At 41.5% G+C, this 22,484-nt stretch overlaps 1 protein-coding gene across 2 annotated transcripts in view; it reads left to right on the forward strand.

Moving 5' to 3' along the window:
* The first annotated feature begins 5,034 nt into the window (after positions 1-5,034).
* TSPAN5 (tetraspanin 5) overlaps positions 5,035-22,484 on the forward strand; it is an 83,126-nt gene continuing 65,676 nt past the window's right edge. Inside the window, exon 1 of one of the 2 annotated variants that reach the window (XM_023927020.2) lies at positions 5,035-5,698. In XM_023927020.2, the coding sequence (XP_023782788.1) occupies positions 5,618-5,698 (81 nt within the window). In that variant the 5' untranslated portion in view covers positions 5,035-5,617. The remainder of the gene's footprint in view (positions 5,699-22,484) is intronic. The other variant, XM_086888423.1, reaches the window with a different exon arrangement.

Here is a 22,484-nt window from a genome sequence, read left to right on the forward strand (position 1 = left end):
TTTGGATCAAAAAGCAATGAAAAAAATGTTGCTTGGATTTGAAATGAGAACTTTTTGCACAGTCGGCTTTTTCCACTCTGTTCTCAGCAAGACAATTTAAGTTCCTACCTGCACAGAGGTCTGGGGGCTGAACTCCTGACCGAGCTGGCCAAACAGGTGTTCCAATGCCTTTTAGCTCAATTGTTGGCTAGGCCTTGGTGGAAAACTCCTCTAGAAGCTGGGCTCTGAGATGAATTTCTCTGCTAGCCTCCCTTCCTACCACTCTGGCAGCAACTTAAAGCCTACAACAGCCAGATTTGCAGTTGTGCACTTTCTCATCCCACCACCTTCCACTCCCTGACCTTCTGACAAGTTTACAAGATGTTCCTGGAAGGAGGTGCCAGAATGATTCCTGAGGGATTGTTCTTGCACTAAATTCTGACCCAGGCTCCCAGGAGAAACAAAAATCTTCACAGGGGAGGATGGAAGCAGCTCAGGTGGTTTAGGCCTGAATAAAGGAAACCCTTGAAAGGAAACACTCTCATAGAAATTACTTAGAATGGTTGATTTGCAGAAAATCTTACCACCATTAAAAAGAGACTCAGAGGAAATAGTCACTCTCCTGAGTGGTATTACAGAGCAAACACTGTAAGTTAAACCTCTGAGTTGAGTTTGTCTTATATAACAAAGAATGACTAAAAGCAACTCAGAGGGCCTTGAAAAACCTAATGGACCTTAAGAAGATCATATGGTGTTCTGTTATAGAATAAATACCGATTGTCCTCCTGGACAAGCATTATTATCTATGATGATGATGATGATGATGATGATGATTATTATTATTATCTCGGACAATAATTTGTCAAGAATTATACCTGAACTTTCGGGTACACACCTGAAGCAATAATCCATTTTTGGGAAGTGAGAAGCTTCCAAATTTGCAGAGTTTGTCCAGTGCTTTTAGCAGTAGAAAGTGAAAAAGATAAATTTGGCACTTACTGGAGTCTAAGTTTATATCCATTTTAATGACCATGGTCCAGTAGCAACACTAGTGGAAGGGGAGGTGACTACCCACACTAACTGCAGTTATCCCTAATTTAGGACTGCAAATCTGTGTGTCTTTTTGTGGAATAATGCATATGTTTCATCTCATTAAACCCTGTCACTGTCGTGTCCATAAAATGGTTGTAAGAACCACCTGATAATTAATATCCTTTAGAGTTTGGTTGTATGAGTGCTTGGAACCACACCTGCAGCCACTGCGTGACAGTGAGCTATGGACCAGGTATGTTACACTTTTCCTGCTTCAGTGTTGTACCGACTTGTCCGGGGATAATCCCTGATAAGAGCTCTATAAAAAACTCCAGTACAGGGGCTTGCTGAGGCACAGCACCCACTACAGAAACAGAGCTGTGTTGTTTGTGATGTTCGCCCCAAGCAGCACCGTGGTACAGCCCCAGCCCCGGCCGCTCCTTTGCCCCTGCCCGCAGAGCTGTGGGCAGGAAGCGTGCCACCACTCCCACCCCTTCCTCTCAAGGAAGGAGCAGAGGCAGCAGCTTGAGGTGCCTGACACAAAGGAAAATAAAGGTTCAGATACACATTGTCTTGAGAAAATAAAATCAGACATGATGCAAACTGGTTGTTGGTTGTTATTTGGTATGCCTTAGCTTCAGTTTCTGGCCTCTAACCCTGTAGATGTATAGACACGCTTCATGCCTTGTGAGTCATACTAACAACATTGTTGTTATCACATTATAATGATGTTGGGTTGGTCCTGTGAGATGATATTATTAGCCAGTATTGAGAGCTAAGTTCCATATGAAAAAGCAGCTCAATAATCACCAGTGTTACCCATAACAGTAATTAGTCAGTACTTGCACTTGTTATTCTTGAGGGAAGCTGAAGTTATGTTCGTATCTGGGGCAGAGCATGTACTTCCACCAAGGCAAATACAACTTGTATCACTGCTTGAGTGATGAAGTTGAGTGATGAAATTCTTATCTCAGAATTCCTTCTAAACCTAAACAATGTCCCCTGATCAGCACTAACACTTTTGCTAAGCAGAAAACAAAGTGGTTTTATGGTTGCAAAACTAGAAAATGAACACAAATGACATTATGAGCTAGTATATTATTTCGATTTTAAAATATTCTGAGGTAGATAATACATCTGACTCTATAAATCTTTTCTGTCAGAAAGCTCTAGTTTTCCCATGCAAAAAGATTGCTATCCTATGAATTCCCACTGAAATGGAGTGTCTAGGAAATAACTAGACATAGACTGAACTTTTCTTAGACCACAGCTCTTTATCTCAGTGCACGTGGCATGAGGTGAGATTGGCAATGGGATAACTCCCACAGCTATGGCCTTCACTGTGCTGCTCTGCCACTTCTCTTCTCGAAGCCACTCCTGCTTGCATTTCTTTTTCCCTGGAAAATGTCAAAGAATTCATAGATCAAAAAACAGGAGCTGACACAAAGACAGAGATACTGGATCTAAGGAATGACTGATTTGAGGAATTGGGTTGAGGACTCTTTACTTGGTGGGAAGTAAGAATTTCAGAGTCCGCAACTATACCTCTTTTAAGATATAAACTTCTCAAACTTGCCACACTTATTAATATTAGAGTTGGCCAATCTTTAGTCAGAAGAAGTCCATTTATATCTTCATCTTAGAGATGGGAAGTAGATTTAGTCATTCAGATGGGACTTTTTCTCAATGTCAGTAGCAGATCAAAGCATTCCTGGTGTTACAAAGAGCTGTGCTGCTAGAACCAGCTTTGTCATTGAAATGCCGCCCATTAGTACTCCTGTGCCTTGTCAGATGAATTATGAACTGATGGAATTTGAATAACTGTCTTGCCCTTCTGCAAGAAAAGGTAATATTGCTCTTGCTTAGTATTGCCTCAGGCTTTTGTGCCAAAACATCACAGTGGAATTCAGTGTTGACTGGTAACTAACAGTGAATTTAAAGTGCTGTCACAGTCATCTTGCTCAGCTTCCAGGCCTAGGTGGCCAAAGCATGTAAGGAGCAATCCACAAGAGACGGCACAAAGCCGAAGGATGGGGATTTTTTTTTTAAATTCCTGTTTGTTTAAGACAGGAGGCAAAACATGTTTGCAAAGCAGAGAGGCTGCTGCAGGTGCAGAAGGCTCTGCTACAGCTGGCATTCTGAAAGATCAATTACCTACACCAAAGCTGTTCTGCTGCCTTTGCTATCTGCTTGCTTATTAGACACAAAGTGAATTAAAAAGAGCAGGGTTCAATGCCCTCTTCAAGTGTGCAATCTAGCACTTAAAACCAGGCATCCTGAAGCTGATCAGATGATGGGACTATGTGAAACGCTTTTGGCTCTAAAAGGATGCTTGGCAATCATAATACTATGCTCAACTGAGAAAGCAAGTGAACTGATGTAATATGATGCTATAAATGATGTAGGTTGCATTTCTTTTTGAGTTGTTGGGAATTAATGGATTGATAGGTAAAACATCTGATATTGTTACTGAATTTGTCATAATAAATACTACTCTATAGTATTTTGCTCCTGCCTGTGAAGAATTAAAATGCTAAAGGGTACCAACACATGATGTTAGGAGAATATTATGACAGTAATATTATAAATGTTTGTACAGGTTGTCACCAATATTTGAAGCCATTTCTAAAAACAGCACCTTAATATAATACATTATTACCATACCCTACTGTAAGTGATGTGCCTTTATGCACCGCTACAGAACATTTACTTTACTAATTTTTCACCCTTTTCTACCCTCTTCTCATGGACAGTCTTGCAAAGACTGTTAATAATAGACACAGGGATGACATTCATGTGATAAACTCTACAGTCATGGTTAAAGTATATAGATGTGTTGCATTAACTTCTCATTTACCAAAAACATCACTTATGTTCATGGATCCATTTCAGCACATGCTTTTTCTTCTCATCATCTACCAAGATGCGACAGACAAATATTTCTCTTTGCTCTCAAAAAAGACTCACAACAAGGCCCCATAACTGATATGATGTGATCTTGCATCAAGACTGCCTTCTGTAGTTCTATCAGTGTCATGCTTCTGAAGTGTGTTACTTTGCAATCCTGTAGAGATGGGAAATGCATTTTATTATAAAGAAATCTTCCATCTATTGAATCATAAGTTATACTTGCAGAATCATATAAACACAGAATCAATTAGGTTGGAAAAAGACCTCCAAGAATGAGTCGAACTTTAATCAATCCCAACCTTGTCAACCAGATCATGGCACTAGGTGCCACATACAGTCTTTCCTTAAACACCTCTGGGGGCTTTGACTCCACCACCTCCTTGGGCAGCCCATTCCAATGTTTAACAACCCTTTTTGTGAAGGAATGTCCAACCTAAACCTCCCCTGGCACATTTTGAGGCCATTTCCCCTCATCCTGTCTCACCTGGCACAACATCCTTTCAGGGAGCTGTGGAGAGTGACAGTCACCCTTGTGCCTCCTTTTCTCCAGCCTCTCTCTTAGAGCTGGACCAGAAAGCCTTGATCCACTGAAATGACGACATCCTTCCACAAAGAAAACCTATTAACTATGCTGTTAATGCCAGACCATCTGAATGCCACTCTGAATCCCAAACAGCATACGAATACAGCTAAGCCACAAACTTTATAGCTGACAGGTTCAACATAAACTCGGGGTATGTTAAAATATTAACCCTAGCAATCATTGTAAAATGGTTCTTCATGTGTTCCTGCGCGTGTGGCGCATACGAGATCATGTGGGAGGCGATCTGACGGCGCCCATTGAGAACAACCTGCACGGTGCAATTACGGTCTTGCTCCTCCTCATTACCGCAGCCAGCCTAGAACCGGTGCTGCCCTCCTGGCAGCTCTCCCGCTGCGGAGCGGTGTTCTCCGTGCTGGGCAGGCCCGGTCCTCGCTGTCTCAGCGTTCTCCGGCCTGTGTCACCGCGGGCCGCCGGAGGAGAGGGACGGACAGACGGACGGAGAGACAGCAGGCTGGAGGGACGGCGCGCTGGAGCCCTCAGCCTGGCACGCCCGGCCCGGGCGGAGCCTCAGGGCCGCTCCCGCCCCGCCCCCTCGCCGGCGGCTCCCGCGCGGTCGGATTGGCGGGGAGCGGTGCCAATCACGCCGCGGGGCGGGGCGGGGCGAGCGCGGCGGCCCTTGGCGCTGAGGGGGCGCGCGGCTCCGGCCTCTGCCCGGGCCGATCCTGCCCTGGCGGCGCCTTACCCGGCGGCCGCTCCGCTCCTTGTCGTTCTCTCCTGCCTCCCGCTGCGAGCAGCCGGGGCCTCCTCCATGCGGGAGAAGAGGAGGAGGAGGAGGAGGTGGGAGCTGCTCGCCGGCCATCCCCGGCGCCCGGCAAGTCGGAGCCGACCCGCCGCCGCGCCGCTCCTGCCGCATCTCCCCGCGGCGCGGAGCCGGCCCTGAGCTCTGCCCGCCTCGCCGCCCCCGGACCCCTCCTCATAGTCTTGCCGCCACCGTCCTTCTATTCTTCCCAGACCCCTCCTCCTAGTCTTCCTTCTTTTTGTTTGTTTTTGTTTTTTTGGTTTTTTTTTTAAATTCTCCTCCTTACCCCCCCACCCCCCCCGCCTTTGGTTCTCACCCTGGCTGCGAGAAAAGCGTCTTCATGAGCGCAGAGGATGTCCGGAAAGCACTACAAGGGGCCTGAAGTCAGTTGTTGCATCAAATATTTTATCTTCGGCTTCAATGTCATTTTCTGGGTAAGTGGGGCCGGTTTCGTGTCTTCCTCTGCTTCCTCCTCCTCCTCCTCTTCTTCCCCCCTCTCCCCGGCCGCCGCTGCTCCCGGGCTGGGCACGGCCAGGAGCGACGGGGACGTGTGACAGCCCGGTGTGAGGCCGCGGGGGGATTTTAGACGAAGTGCGGGTGCGAGGCCAGAGGTGCCGCAGCCTCCGACCCGACCGCCCGGGTCAGCCCTTCCCCGGGCAAGTTGTGGTGCTGCATTCCTCCACCTCTCGAGGGTGCCGATTCTCTTCCCTTCCGGCCCTCCTAATTGCTTTTGTTGTTAGTATGAAGCAGATTTCGTGCCTTCTTCCCCGCTCCCCGTCTTTTCCTTTTTTCCTCTTCCCTCCTTCCTTCCCCCACCTCTGCTTTGTGGTGAGAGAGGAAGGGAGCAACCAGGCACCCAGGCCTGGAGAACGAATTGATCTGCATGTTTTCATGCTGTCATCCCTGTTAGATGCAAATAATAGAAAGAACCACAGCTCAGGTTCTCTGAACAGTGCTGTTTAATGATTTCACAGTGATGAAGTTATGTATGGCACAGGTTTATTATGATTAGCTGTTAATGCATAGTAGTAGTAGCAATAATAGGATGGAGGAGGGGGGAAACGGTATTTCCACCCGTCCCTAAAGTGCAAGCCCGTGGGAAGCCTGTTTGGGCATTTGTTGGGATTCCTGGCAGTGCTGCTTGATCTGCCTGTACAGTATCTTGTTGCACCATTCCCCACCGGCTGTGGAGTAGGCAGAACTGTACAGTGAAATGTAACCTCCCTGTAACAGTACTTCTAGCATCTTCTCAATGTGCTGGATTTGAAAGAGAAGCAACTGTTTTTGGATATTCATGCCAAATTTCATAACCACGGGGGGTGGTTAGGGGGGGCCGAGCATTCTCATACACGTGTGAGTGATGAGGTCTTCTCACTGCACAGAATGCTAAAGTCAGGTGAATTACAGTTCCCCTTTTTGTATGAGATATTCCACAGAGTAGTGAGAAACATGCACAAACCCAGTTTCACAGAATATTCTGAGTTGGAAGGACTCACCAGGATCATCGAGTCCAGCTCCAGATCAAACCCAGGTAGTGTGGATGTGTTTTTGAGGGCCTTTGGAAGCAAGTTAAAATACATACCTGGTATAGTGGCTTGTTTGGACTAGAAAGGAGAATTGGGGTAAAAAAACCCCAAACACCACCTTGAAGGTTATGGATGAAGGTAGGAAAGAACAGAGGAGAGAAACCTTTTGAGAAATGCTGAGTTTCTGATTGTTCCCTTGGGGAGAACAGAGGATTCACGGATAGAACTTTGGGATTCACGGATAGCAGGTATCCATAGCTAACCTCAGATCTGTGTTCCTGGAAAATAAACATGTCTGAAAAAGATGTTTTGAAAGGATGGGAGTTTTGGTTAAGTCCAGTTTTATACTGTATTACCTTTTCTTAAACAAGAAGATATGCTGTCAGAGTGAAGCTGACTGTGGCTTTATGTCAGTGTTTACTTGGCCCCAGATCGACCCCTGCAGATGAACGGTAGCAAGCTTTGTAGTATTCTGACCCTACAGAACTGTTGTGATTGAACTCTTGGCTCGGTTTTTGGTGGTTGAGTTTGCTACGGTTCTTTGCCCTTGTCTCTTTCTTTGTTTTGATTCTGCTGGACATGTGTTGCTGTGAACATGGATATTTTTCAGTAGGGAGCAAGTAGCATGAGGAACACTTGTGTGCTGTGTCCTTGGATTTAGGGGGGTATATTATGGTGGATATATATAACCATTTAACTCACTCTTTCAGACACTGTCAGTGTCTCAGAAGCTGTATATCCTGTAATTTCCTTCATTTTATTCACTGGAGGTGAATGTGTGGACGGTGCAAGCAGGGAAGTGGTTATGTTTTAGGTTTTCTGTAACTAGTCTTTTTCTTACTCCTGTGTTCCTGAGGCTGATGCAGTGTAACTTCTGCAGGATGGCAGGTGTGCCTGTGTTGTAACTAAATGGGCCAAAGCCTTTACACTGCTTGAATGCTGATCTGAAAGCCTGAAAAAATAGAATTGTGTATTGCCCACTCTGCCACTTACTTGATGTGAGGCCCTTGCAGATTTCCTCTTTTGCAAAGCACTAATTGTCTCATTTGTGGTCCTGGCTAAACTTCTTGAAATTCATGAAGACCAAGCACTTTGAGAGTTTAGTCATTTCTTTAGAATATTGTAATCTCTTCAAGAGAAAGCCTGCATTTATTACCATGTCTCTCATGATTGGGAGTGAAAACAAAGGCAGATGCTCTTGTTGAATACATGTTAATGTTGTTTTTACTGATGTAATAGCGAACTCTTCAATAACTGGGCCAGAAAAGCTGTAAATGAAAATTGCAAATTCAGTTGCTTGTTTACAGAAAGCGATAATCAAAAATAGCCACTAATGTAGTCATTGTAAATAGATTGAAATGATGAAGAGCTTGTCATATTAACCCCATGACACTTTACAGGATCTTGCAAACAGGGAACATACCTTGTTAGGCCTTCTATCTGAGCATTATTATATAGTGGTTTTAACACAATCTTTTAAAACATTAATGTAAACAAAAAAAATACCTCTATTCTGCATCATAAAACAATGGACTAAAAATAAAGAGAACTGAGTTGGAAGAGTAATGATTTTGACAAGAAAATTGTCAGTGCTTTGAATAGAGGAATATTATAGATCTGCTGAAATTATGCAGGGAATGATTATACTTGGTACTTAAACTGGAGTTATTACAAAAAAATTGAGGCTTTAAATACAGAATAGGGGCAAAAAAGCCCAGCCAAACCTTTTTGTCTTTTTTGTTTTGTGCTGGTCAGGTATTTAACGCCTTAATAACCACAGCAGAATTATTAGGATAATGAATATGGGAAAGTTGCACTCCAATGTTGTGTATGTAGTTGTGACTAAAGGTGAGTGACAGTAAGCTTTTTAGGAGGTAGTTCTTAGGCTCGCACCACCCCAGGTAATGTATTCTTGCCTAAATATGTGTTTCATTCTGTTGCAGAAGACAACATTATCTGCTGAGTCTCTGCATTATTAATGTTCTAGATATATTTGCAGGCTTAATTTCTTTTGGCAATTCAGTGTTAAAGTTGGTAAATACTCTGGAAATGTTTGTTCAGAAAAGGTTATTTTATGAGACTGCTATGCTGTTGTGGATGAAAAAAGCTCCTTTCTGATTTGACTGATTGGGCAGTCACTGAAGTAATATTTAGGAGCAGGGAACTAATAGGCACAAATGCATCTAAGTCTAAAGCTGAGGTCAGTGTAGTGTTTCCCTTTGCTGTGCTGCCGGTTGTGCATCGGGGCACACACACCTGTGCTTTAGCTCCGCTTCCGTTCTGCCAGTGCTAAAGCACCACATGCTGTGTGTGCCACCTTTCCTGGCTGGCAGCTGCTGCAGTAGACACTGCTTTTTCATGAGCCTTCCTGCTCTTGTCTCAGTAAAGCATAAAGCTGTAATCTGAGGTAACAGAGAACACTTTTCTGTACTCCAAGCAAGCAAACAAACAACGCCTCCTTCCCCTTTCAGCTTCCATGTAGAATGATGTCAAAGGTATGGTGCAAAAGGTCAAAGTATGCTGCTGTGCTTCACAAAAGACAAGAACTATTTCCCCCTCTTTCCCCCTTACTTTGGGAAGACAGTTTTAGGCTGACTTTTAGTTCCAAGATATGTTTTTAATTGTTCTCTGTGCTTTTTTATATTTGATGGAAACGGTGGATGTATGCTATTATTAAGATCTAAATTCCAATCCACACTTGATTCCACTGACCCTGATCTAACTGGAAAGATGTATAAAAAGCACTGACACCTCAGAAACTTTTGCTTTAGCTGGTGATTCACTCTAAGTTATGAGCTATGCTGCAGTTATGATGCATCAGCATATTACGAGTCGTAACTTGTGTTTTAATTTGCTTGGCATCTGCTGTATTTGATGGCAACCATATGGGAATCTAGATAGTCTTCTGAATTACAGAAAGATAGCAGAAAGAAAATAAGGTTATGTAAGTGTGTTACAGGAAAAGTATTGGACAAGTGCACTGACCTTTAAAGGACAACCAATAGATTGCTTATTAAATTTTGTATGTTGTTGATAGCTTGTTTTTCAAAGGGGGTGAGGGTAATTCTCTGATGTCAGCTGGTTTTCAGATATCCACAAGGAAGTTTTGATTTTATAGTTTTTCCCTTGCCACAGTGTTTTAAAAAAAACCCAAACAAATCAATGTGAAGCTTGTTCCATGCAATTTTGAAATGCATTCTGTGGCATTTGATCTTTAAAATTTGCATTGGGAGGATGTCCTTGCAGCGGAAGTATTCTGTGAATTTCCCACCCCTCCCCCTTTTATGATCAAATTACTTTTTTATTTCACATTTCTTCATAGCACAGATGAAGCATAGCTAAGCATTCTACCAGTGATCCTGCCAGAAACAGAACAATGCTTGTTTAGGGCAAGTACTCCACTGGTTTGTGATGGTGAAAGGCAGGGTATATGTATTGATGAAATAGATGCATTATTGTGAGATCGGCATTCTTGAATTCCTCAGTGTCCCTTTCAGCAGATGTAGGCTCAGTCTTTCAAAGGCATATAAAAATTTAGTAACTGCTGACTCTGGGGGACTTGTTTCAGATCTGTAGAGGTCATTCTCAGAATAAAAATTTTTCTTGGCTTGTGTTCTCTCACAACTTTGTGGTAGGCTATATCATTGGTAATATAAAAAGAAATAGCTGAGGAATATGGGAAAAATTATTTCCTTTCTCATAAATATTTCTTTTGCCAAAATTGAGTGTTTATAAATGTGATACTGTTTTAAGTTATTTGATGTTTCTAGTTTATTAAAGATTGAAGAAGCATAAGGGAACTAGAACTATAGAAAACCCATTGTGATTGTGTGACTTCTCTTGTTTGATGTCACCGTGCTTCAAGAGAATACTATTGGAACTATCATGTGCAGCTTACATACTTAAAGTGTTAAAGATGAATTTGGTAAATATATTTACCAGTTTTCTACCTTGATTGAATTGTCACAGTACATTTTTTCTGGTGGCATATCTATCTCAAAGTATGAAGAGTCAAATTTCAGTGTCCCAGTCAGAGAAAAGCTGGTCCATGTGAATGGCATCCAGAGCACAGGCAGCTCCAACTGAACACTTCTACAAGTGAAATGTGGATATTTGCGTATGTGAAGTTAGCACTGGTCCTAATCCCATTGCCCTTGTTGCATGTTGATAATATTTCCATATTAAAGGCAACAGATTCATGTTTTGCAACACTGAATTTGAAGGCAGATGTGCTACCTTAATTCTAGTAAGGCAGCCTTTGCACTGTGAACTTTTTGGTGTATGTATGTATTCAACTGCAGTGTATGATGTAATAGGCATGTAGGGAAGGCATGAGCTGTTCCAGGGAAGAAAGCTTTTCTTTTTCCAGATGGGAACACAGAAGACATGCTCTTGTAAACAAACAAAAAAATTACATACAAGGTACAGTTGATATAGGATAATTTTCAGATGGAAAATGTGGGAAAGTAAGTTTTTTCTGGAGAAGGGTGGTGGGGCTCAGAGTGGTGGTTTTCTTTTTTTTTTTTTTTTTTTTTCTTTTTGTGGAGAGTAGTAAGAAAAATCCTCTGAAGTGGACAGGAGTTTGAAAGTATGTATGTAATCTGTTATTTAAGAATGCTTTCTAAAACCTAATTCTATAGATTACAATAATCCTGATGTACTTCTTAGCTAACTTTAATTTATTCTTTATTCCTCAGACTCTGTAAGATGCAAGTAAATGATTAGTAGAGGATGAGAAACTTGAGCTTTCAGTTAGTGAAATATCACTTCCTTTTCTTTTGAGTCCCGTTCTTACAAATAGACATTTTGAAGTCTGTGTTGAGAAATAAATATAAACTGGTTTTGCACAAGGTCTGCTACAAGTTATAAATTTGGAACAAGAAACATGTGTTGTTAAGTGCTGGGGCTAATTGCATTAGCAGTTCATACTCCAGTAACCAAAAGCAGTAACCTGTGAAGATTCACTGTGGGCATGTAGAATGTAATGTTTTGCTTTCAGTAAAAACTGGAGGTAAGAGAAAATATTTTTGACCCCAAAAAATCACTTGACCTAATTCTAACAGTTAGGAAATTCTGGTCTTAAACTATAGTTCTGTAGTGGAGCCTTGTTTTGCCCAAAATATGCAGTATGCTTCTCAAATGCATGGCTGGTAGCCTGTCAACAGGACTGTAATTGTTTTATTGATGTAGACAGGAGAGCAGGGAGCTGAACAGCTTGTGAAGTAACCCAGCTCTGTTAGAGATGACCCAGAAGTCACTGTCAGCATTAGCCATAAAAATTTCTTCCAGTATGGTAGTATTTTAAAATTTTTCATATCTGACTTTTTAATTAGCTTGAATTTTATAGCGACTTTGTACTTGTGTACAGTTTGTCTGTTTCTCATTAAAAATTAGCTAATATTGTTAAAATGCAATAAAGAATTAAAACCAAGAAGCAGCTTATCCAATTTTTAATGAATGTACTGAATTGCACTTCATGACAGTTTTACGGTACAAAATCAATACATTGCTTTCTTATTTACATTACTTACATTCCTTTACTTATCTTTAAGTAAAGATATTTCTTTACTTAAATCAGTAAAGAATAATCTGTTTCATTGTGCTGTCATATTAAATTTGGAAAACATCCCAATTTTTTAGATTGTGCTACTGCTTCTGCCACAAAACATCCTACGTTGTGAGGTAAGGCCCCAAAAAACACTTGCTGGATGAGACTTCTGAAAAGGTTTATGGTTTTTCATGTACTCTGAGTTAGATGTACAGGAGAGGTATTGTTGTCAAGAGGTCAAAACAACAAAAAACTTTATTGGTAACTTCAGAAAATTGGAGAATATTGGTAAAAGTTTAAAGCAGCATTCATTCAACATAAAACAGTTCACAAAGCCCATTTAACTCAGCTACTCCAGGCCTGTCTGATTTTAAGTTACTCAAAACTGAGAAGAGAGTTAGAAGAAGAAGAAAGAAGAAGAAAGACAGAAAAGATTGAAAAGACCAAGAATAACTACCCCTCCTGGTTCCACCAGTGTTCAGCTGAGAGGAATTCCAAGAGGAGTTAGGGTCAATACCTGTGCTTGCCTCATGCTTCAGTTTAGTACCCTTTGGCTTTCCTGGGCCCTTCCCTCAGTTTGGACTTAAAGGTCATCTAGCCCCTCTGGGGCTTGACTGGGGCTCCAGGGCTGGAGTGTGGAGCACTTCCTGTGGTGTGGCGGGGGCTGGTGAGCATCTTGTGGCTGGGATACAGGCCCAGAGGGGGATGTGTGTGTGTGCAGAGTGGGGCATCGCCTCTCCAGAGCAAGACCTACCTGTTCTCCCACACATGCACCCAAAATACTTTGAGCCAGCAGTCCTTCCAGTCTTTCACATGTAGTTCTCTGTGGATACAGATTTTCCCTGATTTCAGCAGTATTTTTTACAGGTGTAAGGGTCGGTGTGGGTGGAAGTCACTGTTGGCACAGTGCTCACTGTAGCTGCTTCTGTAACATACACAGAGACCTAGAGCAGTTCAGGCTTCTCTGCTGGCATTTAAAAATGTCACTAGCACACTGAGGCTTGCAGTCAGGGGTGCTTGATTTGGTATCAAACTCTGACTCAGTGTGATCTCATATAACCTCCAGATGGCCTGACTTGCAGAGATGCAAAAAACAGTCAGATCCTACTCCTTTAGCTTCATAAATTAAATGAGCCTGTAGCAGTATTTATTTTAATACACATCAGTCTCTACATCAGATTCTTCAACTAATGTTTCAGCTTTCAAGTCACTTTCCTCTGGACAGCATTTAGAATAAGTATTTCATCACACACAGAGGATCTTATGAATGAACTGTCAATTTTCCACAGAACTGGGAAAAATCAATATGCCTCTTCCAGGCCTTGAAAATCCCTCTGCTGCTAGTGAAGACTCTGTTACATCAAATCATATTGAAAACCATTTCAAGCAATGTTCCTGATGTGTGGTGACAAAAGAGCTTTTTTCCTTTTGTGGCAAAGGGAAGAAATATTATGAAAACACTTTGTGTACCTATTCTGTACCTGTTGCCTCCTGGTTTTCCCAACAGCAAAACTTCTTACAGGGAAAAATACCCAAAGAACTATAGGAATTTTTGCTTAAACAGGTTTTCTTTAATAAGCAAATAATGTTATTTCTAAAAGTATTTGGTCCTTCTTTGTGGTATTGAATTAAAAAAAAGCATTTAAAGAAGACTAGATGTCGTTAGACATGTGCAATATTTTGGATTCATAGAGACTTCTGTTCTGCTCACTTCGTAAATGTGATATTGATGAGTTATATATAACCTGAGTGTGTCTGCTGTCATTGCCCTAGCTGATTACTGTTAGAGGGTACTGAGTATGGAATAAGTGATACTGCAAGGATGCTTGCAGTACCTTGGCCTGTGGGGTGTTTCCTAGTGTTAGTGGATTACATTTGATGAGAGTCCAGCTTAATTTTTGTTGATTTAGGGGCTAATCTTACATGATGTGGAACATCATTTTTTGTCAGGATTTTCTCTGTGTCAAGAGGGCAGGTTCTTTCAGTTGAGCTCTGGTGCCCCAAGCGAAGGTGCAGCAGTGCTGTGTGTGGGATGTCACCCCAAGCAGACCCACCTGGTGCCTGTCGTTTTGTCTGAGCCTGCAGCACAGGTTCTCCCTGTTGGATACCTTTGCTTTGCTTACCCATGTAGGGCATATACTTACCCGTGTGAGGCTGGGTTCTCTGTGCTTCCTTCTCACTGAACTGCGTATCTTCTGCTACATTCTGTTTTCCAGTGGGCTGTCATTTAAAGATTTTGTGATTTAAAAAGCTTGAAGGGAGTTCCCTGTATGTGCTGTAAATGGTTTTTATGTAGGAGCAGAGACCCTGAGGAAAAAAAGTTCCCAGATAATGTACGTCAAGGGTTTTGTTGCTTTGTGTTGTGCTTCAATTAACTATGTCACCTTGTGGAAGATGTCTCTGCAGTGCCATGTGATTGGAGTGTTTCAGACTGGAGCACAGAATTTGGAAATGGTGGCATTTCAAAGCAGTGGGTCCTCCCAGGTAATGAGAAGGGTTGCCAAGTATCCCGGGCACCTCTCAGTTCGAAGTATACTGGGCTGTTGTACTGTGCACAGAGCAAGGGTTTCAGATTTTTTGATTTTAATTTTTCCCATTTAAATTTAAAACCAGAAAGATTACCTGTTCCATGTGGGTAAAAGATAGCATTTTGTAGAAATTGTCTTCCTGACTGTCAATGCCTGGAGGCTGGTTCATGTGGGTATATGTCTAAATGAATGTGTGTGAATTCAGTCAGTCCAACAATAATTAAATATATAATTAAAAAAGAAGAGGTAAGACTTGTAAAATTAAAATTCCTCTTTTTCAAGAAGTTATCCAATTAATTTCTAGATGAAAATTCATCCATCTGGCTTGTGAAGACTATAAAAAATATATATATATAACTATAAAATATGAATGATTGCAGTTAAAAAGTAACTAACATACAGTGTTTAATGAATATTGCTTGATATCACAACCATGCTCTTGTTTCTTTTTCATTCTATGGCCATTAAGGGTGCCTAACTCAATTTTTTTAACTCAATTTTTTCTTTCATCTCTGAATGTCTAGGAGGACTTGTTTCTATTGCAGGGCCACTTTCCTCTTTGATTGTGGGAACCTTTCAGGATTGGTTTTCATGTGTTGTGGTGGAAGCCCAGCCCTCCGACAGGCTCCCTCCTTGGAGATCTGTCCCCTAAGATAAGACAAAACTACTTAGTCATGGTGACTAAGCTGTGGACCCCTTCCAGGACCCCATGTTATCTCCTGTGGACCTGATTTGCTCTGAACCTGAGGGAATTGCAGGCTGTCAGTGGCAGATCTGTTCCCAAGGGAAAGTTTCTTGAGAGATCTTGCACTCAAGGACAAAATTTGTAAATCATCTTGCTTTCTCAAAACAGTTCAGCATAACTGTAGATAGCATGTTTTTCTCTCGTCCCAGCAATGGGACAAGAGGTGGTGTTCCCTTACCCAATCATGTTAACCCTGTAGCATAAGACCCTATAAAAGCTGAGAAGTTTGGAGAATAAAAGCCCTTTTTCCTAGCAACTGATGGTGTGTTTGCTGTGAACCCACACTGATACATCGTGTCCAACAGCGACAATCTCCCTGTTAACTTCTGGTGATTTTATCCCAGTCTCAGACCATTGGTCCCTTTCCCAATTCTTCCTTTCCCTATAAAAACCCCAGCTTTTGCCCAGTTCTGTGGAAGATCATCACTGGCTCCCTTCATTGAAGCCTCCCAATAAAGGTCCCCGTGGAATGCTACACGGTCTCCCGTCTACGCGTTGGCTGGTGTAACCCATGAGCAGAGCTGGGCTGATCTGAGCTGATCACTAGAGCTGAAATCACTTCTAAAAGAGCTGATCACGTGAAGCCTCAGACTGCTCCTAAGGGTTACCCCTTGCTGGAAACTGCCTGAGACTTCCTGGATCACTATTCCTTCTCAGGACCTCTATCCATGATAGTTTGTGGCAGAGCTGGGGGTTGGACAGGCCCCCAAGTCCCAGCCTCAACAATGTGTGGCCTAGCAAATTCTGGTGTCAAAATGAGAGCAGGAGGCTGCAAACAGCTGAGGCTGGCACAAGGCTGCAGAGCCAAATCTGCTAATGCAGCTTCAGTGGACTGACAGCAGTCAGTTACCAGATATGACTGAGAACTTTCCCATCTGGGTCAATTTCTATCGATTTGCTGTTTGGCTCCAAGAATGAAGTGTGGGAAGATGGTGGGACTGGCTCCTTCTTTCCCTGCATAGATCAACTTAAAATGATTGTACAAGCATGGCCTGTTTCAGCTCTAAGTAAAGTGGTTTTGTAGTATGGAGTACACAGAGGTGTAGGACATAGTGCTGGGTCAATAGTTAGCTCACTCCAGTGAGCACTGTTACATAAGTGCTACCTCTCTGGTGCACTTTGATCTTCACTGTTTTGGAAGAGTTATAGTGATTATCTGTTTACTCCTGCTTGCTCAGTGATGTTAGAGAAACAAAAAGCAGTGATTCTCTTCCAAGGTTATTGTAATGGGAACTTAACTTGAACTTAAGTGGACAGCTCCATCATTTACCTCCCTGGTTTCTTTTTCTTCCCATAAATGTTATTCCACTTTGCCTCTCCCTCTAGTAGCACTAAACCTTTGTTGGAGTGGCCTCCTAGATGGGGTGGCAAATGACCTCTCTGCGATGTTTGTCATGATTATCCATTCCCAAGTAGTGTAGTTTCTGCTGCCTTGTTACATACAAAGGGTTTTATGCATTTAGTGCTGGAGATACATTTGTTTATGTATAACACTATGCATGCATATACATATATATACACACACATACCTTTAAATCCATAATACGTACACAAAATAACACAGTACTTAAAAATTAATTCTAATTTGCTAGAGCAGAAGTTTATTAACTTAGGTACCTAAAAGCAGGACTCAAGGGGACTGGAGTCATCTAACTGCTGTTGTATGCAGAGTATAACTATTGCTTCCTCTGACTGTTCTACTGCTCTGCTCCTGCTGGGAGCTCTGGCATGGTCACAAGTAGTGTTCCCTCTTCAGCTGTGTGGGGCTGGGTGTGGTTTGAAAACATTACTTTCTTTTTGTATTCTTTGTTTTGAAGATAGGCAAAACCACTGCCTCAGTAGTCTAAAGGTTTGCGGTGATATTTGAATCAATATTTTATTCTGCAGAAACTTTTTCATGCAAATAAGTGTGTGTTTGACTCAGGAACATAAGTCAATTATATTTTTACATAGTTTATATCCTCGTTGGCTTCTGCTTTCCTACGTTTTTTCCTAAACCACTTCCATACCTGTGGAAGAGGAAGCAGCTCCTGAGCGGATGCAGCTAATAACTTTGCCTATTAAAGAAAACCAGTCCAAATCCTGATGAGATTGACACTCAAAGGTTTGCAGCACTGTAGCAGGTGAATGAATTTTGACTCCTATCTGGCCATTTTAGTTGTTTTTGAGTACTTTTCTCTGCCCCATAGATTCATGATTCTATCAGCTGCCTGCAGTGGGGCTGACATCTGACAGAGGGAAAAGGACAGCTGTAGGCTACAGTAGCTTTTGTCTTCAACTTCCCCATCCCAGAAATAGGGATGTGTGTAAGATTTCTAGTGAGCTCTCTATCATCTGGTATTTCATATATTGTTTTAGATGTCATGCCTAATAAATGACAGTGATGAAGTAGTCCACTTACTTGTGGTTTTCTTGTCAATAGCAGCTCACCACTATCTAGAGAAATTACCATGCCTTTTGTAAATATCCTATTCTTGTTGGTTTTGCCCTCCTTTCAGTTTGTGCTCTACTCCAGCTTGAAGAGGCAGTTCTCTCTGCTCCATTCTCTGAGGAAGCCCTTTCTGTGACTCTCCATGTGTCTGTGTCTGTTCTTACACCTGGAATAAAAAGGTCACAGGAGCCTCTGCATGTTGCGAGAGGCAGTTTGTAGACTCTGTTACTGGAGTCCAGCCACATGACCACTGGAAAGTGGGAAGGAGAAGTAAAACCCCACCTCTGGTGGGTTTTTGTACCATTTTCTAAGGTACTTGCTCCTATATGACAAACATCTTTGTTCCATAAACATGTGTACACCTTTCAGGGTAATCTGTGAGCATCTCCCTGTGAAACAGCAAACCTCATGTTGGTGCAGGACTTCCCAAATAACATCTTTGGGAGATAATCCTTCTCTAGTTATTGTGTCAAATTGTAAATCTGGTGAATATCAAAGCTATTCACACAGCTCTGGCTCTGATGTGAAGAATTTCACATTTCATAACAATTCATAAAAAATTGCTGCAAGACTGAGCCATGTAGAATCAAGTGAGGTAGAATGGATGAGGCTATTTTAGATTGGCATGATCATAGAGATTTGAGGGATGTGCAATGTCTCCTGTTTGCACCGCATGGAAGGCCTGTTGCTGTTGAAGCACAGGATCTCAGTGATGTTTTGAGGCTGGAGAACAGGACTGATATTTAAATAGGCTGGTGGTTGTTGCTGCTGTATGAGTTAGAAACATACAGTAAAGTCCTAAGTATTTTATGATGAGACTTTGTGGGGCTCCTTTTTTGTATCTTTGGTGGTGTATCAGAACTCCAGTGAGTATTGCTATTTAAATGTTCTTAGTGTACTAGGGTCAGATTTTCATTTATGCTAAAAGGCTACCTGTTCCTACCTGCCACTGTAACATGTCCTTAAAATGACTGCAGGTCATATTTATGGAGCAGGGTAGAACACTTCTGATGTAGTGGTGTTATTGAAATCGTTTAAGTGAGCAGTATTAGACTCCTAGCTTGAGGAGTTGGAAGGACTTTATAAGATGGAAGGATGGACTTTGCATTGTGGGATGTGATTGTATTTCTGTATAAATGATGGCTAGAAGAGAAACCTGTAATTTTTCACAGAACAAGGAGGAAAGGAATACACACATTTGTTCATAAAGCAGAAAGTGTTTAAGAATGTAAGCTTATAAAAGTGAGAGGGTAGCCATATTTTGTCTGAAAAAAGACCTGCCTTGTTTCTTCTCTTTCTTTCTGGGAAGATACTTTTCTGCTTGTTGTTATCAAAGGGCCACTCTTGCCATTATTTCACTCGGTTTTGTTAGTAGAACTTCAGTTCAAAAACTTTCTGCTGTGGAAAATACAAACACAAAGGCAAACCAAAACAAACATCCATAAAATTGTTTCAGAATTCACAGAAAACAAACCATGGATCAATTATTCAGTGCCTTCCCTCTCCTCATCCACTTCCTGATGTGTTATTAATTTTGCATGAGCCCCCTGCTTAGCCCTTCATGCACTTAGAGTATAGAGCGCAAAGGCTTTCAGCTCAGTAAATGACTGGGCACTTACTACGACCCTCTGCACAAGAGCAGATCCTGTTGACTTCAGTAGGAATCACTTGTTGGCAGCTGCATAATTGTTTTTCAAACAATGTAGGTTTAAAAAAAACAAACAAAAAAAGGGAGGATGTGTGAGAAAGCCCAAAGAGGTTCCCCAAATGAAACACTGAAAAGTCATTCAAAGGAGCTGGAGCAATTACTTCAGTTGCCTAAGAAGTTAAGACCTGGCAAAAAGGGTGATAGAGTGCTCTAACCAAAAGCTCTGGCAGAGAACAGTCAAGTGTACCAGACATCCATTACATGATAACTTCCCTGCAGTAACAGGAGCTCTATGAGACTCTAATCCTTGGAGTGCTGAGAGAACTTTTAGCTGATGAAGGACACAGAGGTCATTCTCAGCAAGCAATTGTGACTGTTCTCTCTAACTGCAGAGTAGTGGTGTGCTTGTAGGAAATAGCTTTACATGTGCTGAAATATGTGCAGAAAACAGTGGTTTCTGCAGTCTATCTGCCTTGCTACCAGTCTGGGCAGCAAGCTGGTCACTGCTGTCATTTTTTTATAAGTAGTGATTCCTAGCCCTTGTTGCCCTGCTTTCACCAGGCATGTACATAATAACAGCAACTTCATGATACATCTGTGTCCCAGGGAGCTGCTAATGCCCAGCTCTAAAGCACCACTACTGATGTGCTCTACCAACAACGGCATAAGAAAGCTCCACATTTTATTAGAGGTATCTGAACTTTAACGACAGCTTAGGCTAAAGATAATGGCTTCCATATGAAATATATTCTGTTACTGCTAATGCTGTCTTATCAAGTAAGTTAGTGTGTCAGACAGTAGAATTTCTGTAAACAAAGCATAAAAGAAGGTGTGTGTATATAAATCATGCCTGAAAATCAATTTACAGATGAATGGGGACTGAACATCTAGGTCTAGTTTTGTTTATACTTTGGTGATTGATAGAGAAAAAATAAAAAGTCTAAGTGCAGAACTTGATGAATATTACATTTATTTCTTACTATTGGATTGTTTCAGCACTTTGTGATAAAGCAATATGAGCAGGTAGTTTTAGCTGGTGCTAGTACCAGTGGTTTCAATACTGTTAAAAGTAAACAACAAGAGCCACCTTTCTTTTTGCCCTTAAGGAACACTTTAAAGAAATATGAAACTGATTCTTATTGATGGTTTAGGAAAAAAAAAAAAGTTAACAATTCCTGATTTTAGATCCGTCAGACCACCAAGTGAGATGAAGAACTTTGATCTATTGCACTGAATCCTTAGTCTGCTACATTGTCACATACCTTTACATGAACCATTAACCTCCAGAGCCAAAAACTGTTCCAAGATTTTGGAGGAGAGTGCTGAGCTTTGCCTTTTGACCAGATTCAATGCAAGGGAGTTCTCTAGGGGAAAGAATCTTGTTCTTATTTTTCCCTTTAGTGTGTGAAGAAACAATATACCAATGGATCTACAGTTCTTATTAAACAAGTTGAAGTGTTAATGATAAAGAAGTGAAAAAAAATGTTTCTTTAAAAATCCTGTAATCTGGATTTCTGTTACTTTTGTGTGGATTAACAATTTAATTACCAAGAACAGGTTTGTTTGTTTGTTTGTTTGTTTTAAAATGTGTTTGGCTGTGTTTTGTGTGGTGTGAAAGATGTGATAAAAGGGCATTTCTCAATAATCTTTAATTTCTGCCTGGGGTACCGTGCAGTCCAAAGGTAGTTTGGAGTTTTGATGGTTTTATCCCAGGGGGGGTATTTGAAGATGGTGTCATTGCCAGCTAAACCAGCTTAAAGCCTGTGTAAGATATGGCTTCATGGATCAACCGGGAGGCTGGTGAAGAGTGACATGGAAGGAGAACAACTTCCCTTGGGGAGGATGTGACTAGGAGAACCATTTTGCTGCTGAAACACCAGACTGGTTTACCTGCTTTGACTTAAAGCTCTATGGGGTTGTTTTTTTGGTGAGTAGTGCCCATGTCAAACACGAACCCTGCAATTAGTATTTGGCATAATTATTAACTTCTGTGGACAGATCCAGTCTGAAAAAAAAGTCTACTGTACTCTGAGCAATGCCCCCTTGGAATATTTCAGCTTAATTAGCTCAAGTCTGTGGACACAGTCTGTGTCACATTGTCTGTTGTCCTTTCCATATTGTTTTCAAAGCCTGATACCTTTGATCAACCCCAGGCTGAGTTAGGAAAGCCTAAGGCATGAAAGGAATGCTGAAATCTGCAGAGCTAGAGTTACTACAGAAGTTATGGGAACTAAACCATTAATACTGGTCTGATATGACCCAGTAGGAGTTTGTCTGGAGTGGTATTTCTTACTGTACTTTGCTGAAAGGTAATAAAGGTGAGGTTTTTTCTTTCTCCCTTGAACTTTTGGGATGAATATGTCTAGTGAAAATTTTTCTTTGCCTTAACCTGAGATAATGCCAGCAGTTTGTACTTCACGGTCTGTAAACTGTTACAAAATTGCAAAATGGATTCTCAATGTTCACAATGAGAGTAGGGTGAGGCTCATGTATTTGTTGTTTGTGCAATGTTCCTAACAAATTATAATAATCAGTAAAGTAACTGGAAGCAAAAGGAGTAAATCCTCCTAAGTTTCAAAGGTTTTTTTGAAGTAATTTTGTGAGTTTATTAAAGGTAGCTCTGAAATTTTCAAGAAATTGTGTTACTTTAATAAAATAAAGAGCATTAAAACATTGTTTTAAGTTCAGACACATTCACTGTTAATCAGTTCCCTTAATATGGGTGTTTGGCATTTAAAATAAAAGTGAATGTTCTTGGATTTGGATAGGGCGCAAGAATGAAAACTTACACAGA

Source organism: Cyanistes caeruleus, chromosome 5, assembly GCF_971803275.1.
Source record: "Cyanistes caeruleus chromosome 5, bCyaCae1.hap1.1, whole genome shotgun sequence".
In the NCBI taxonomy this organism is placed as follows: Eukaryota; Metazoa; Chordata; class Aves; order Passeriformes; family Paridae; genus Cyanistes; species Cyanistes caeruleus.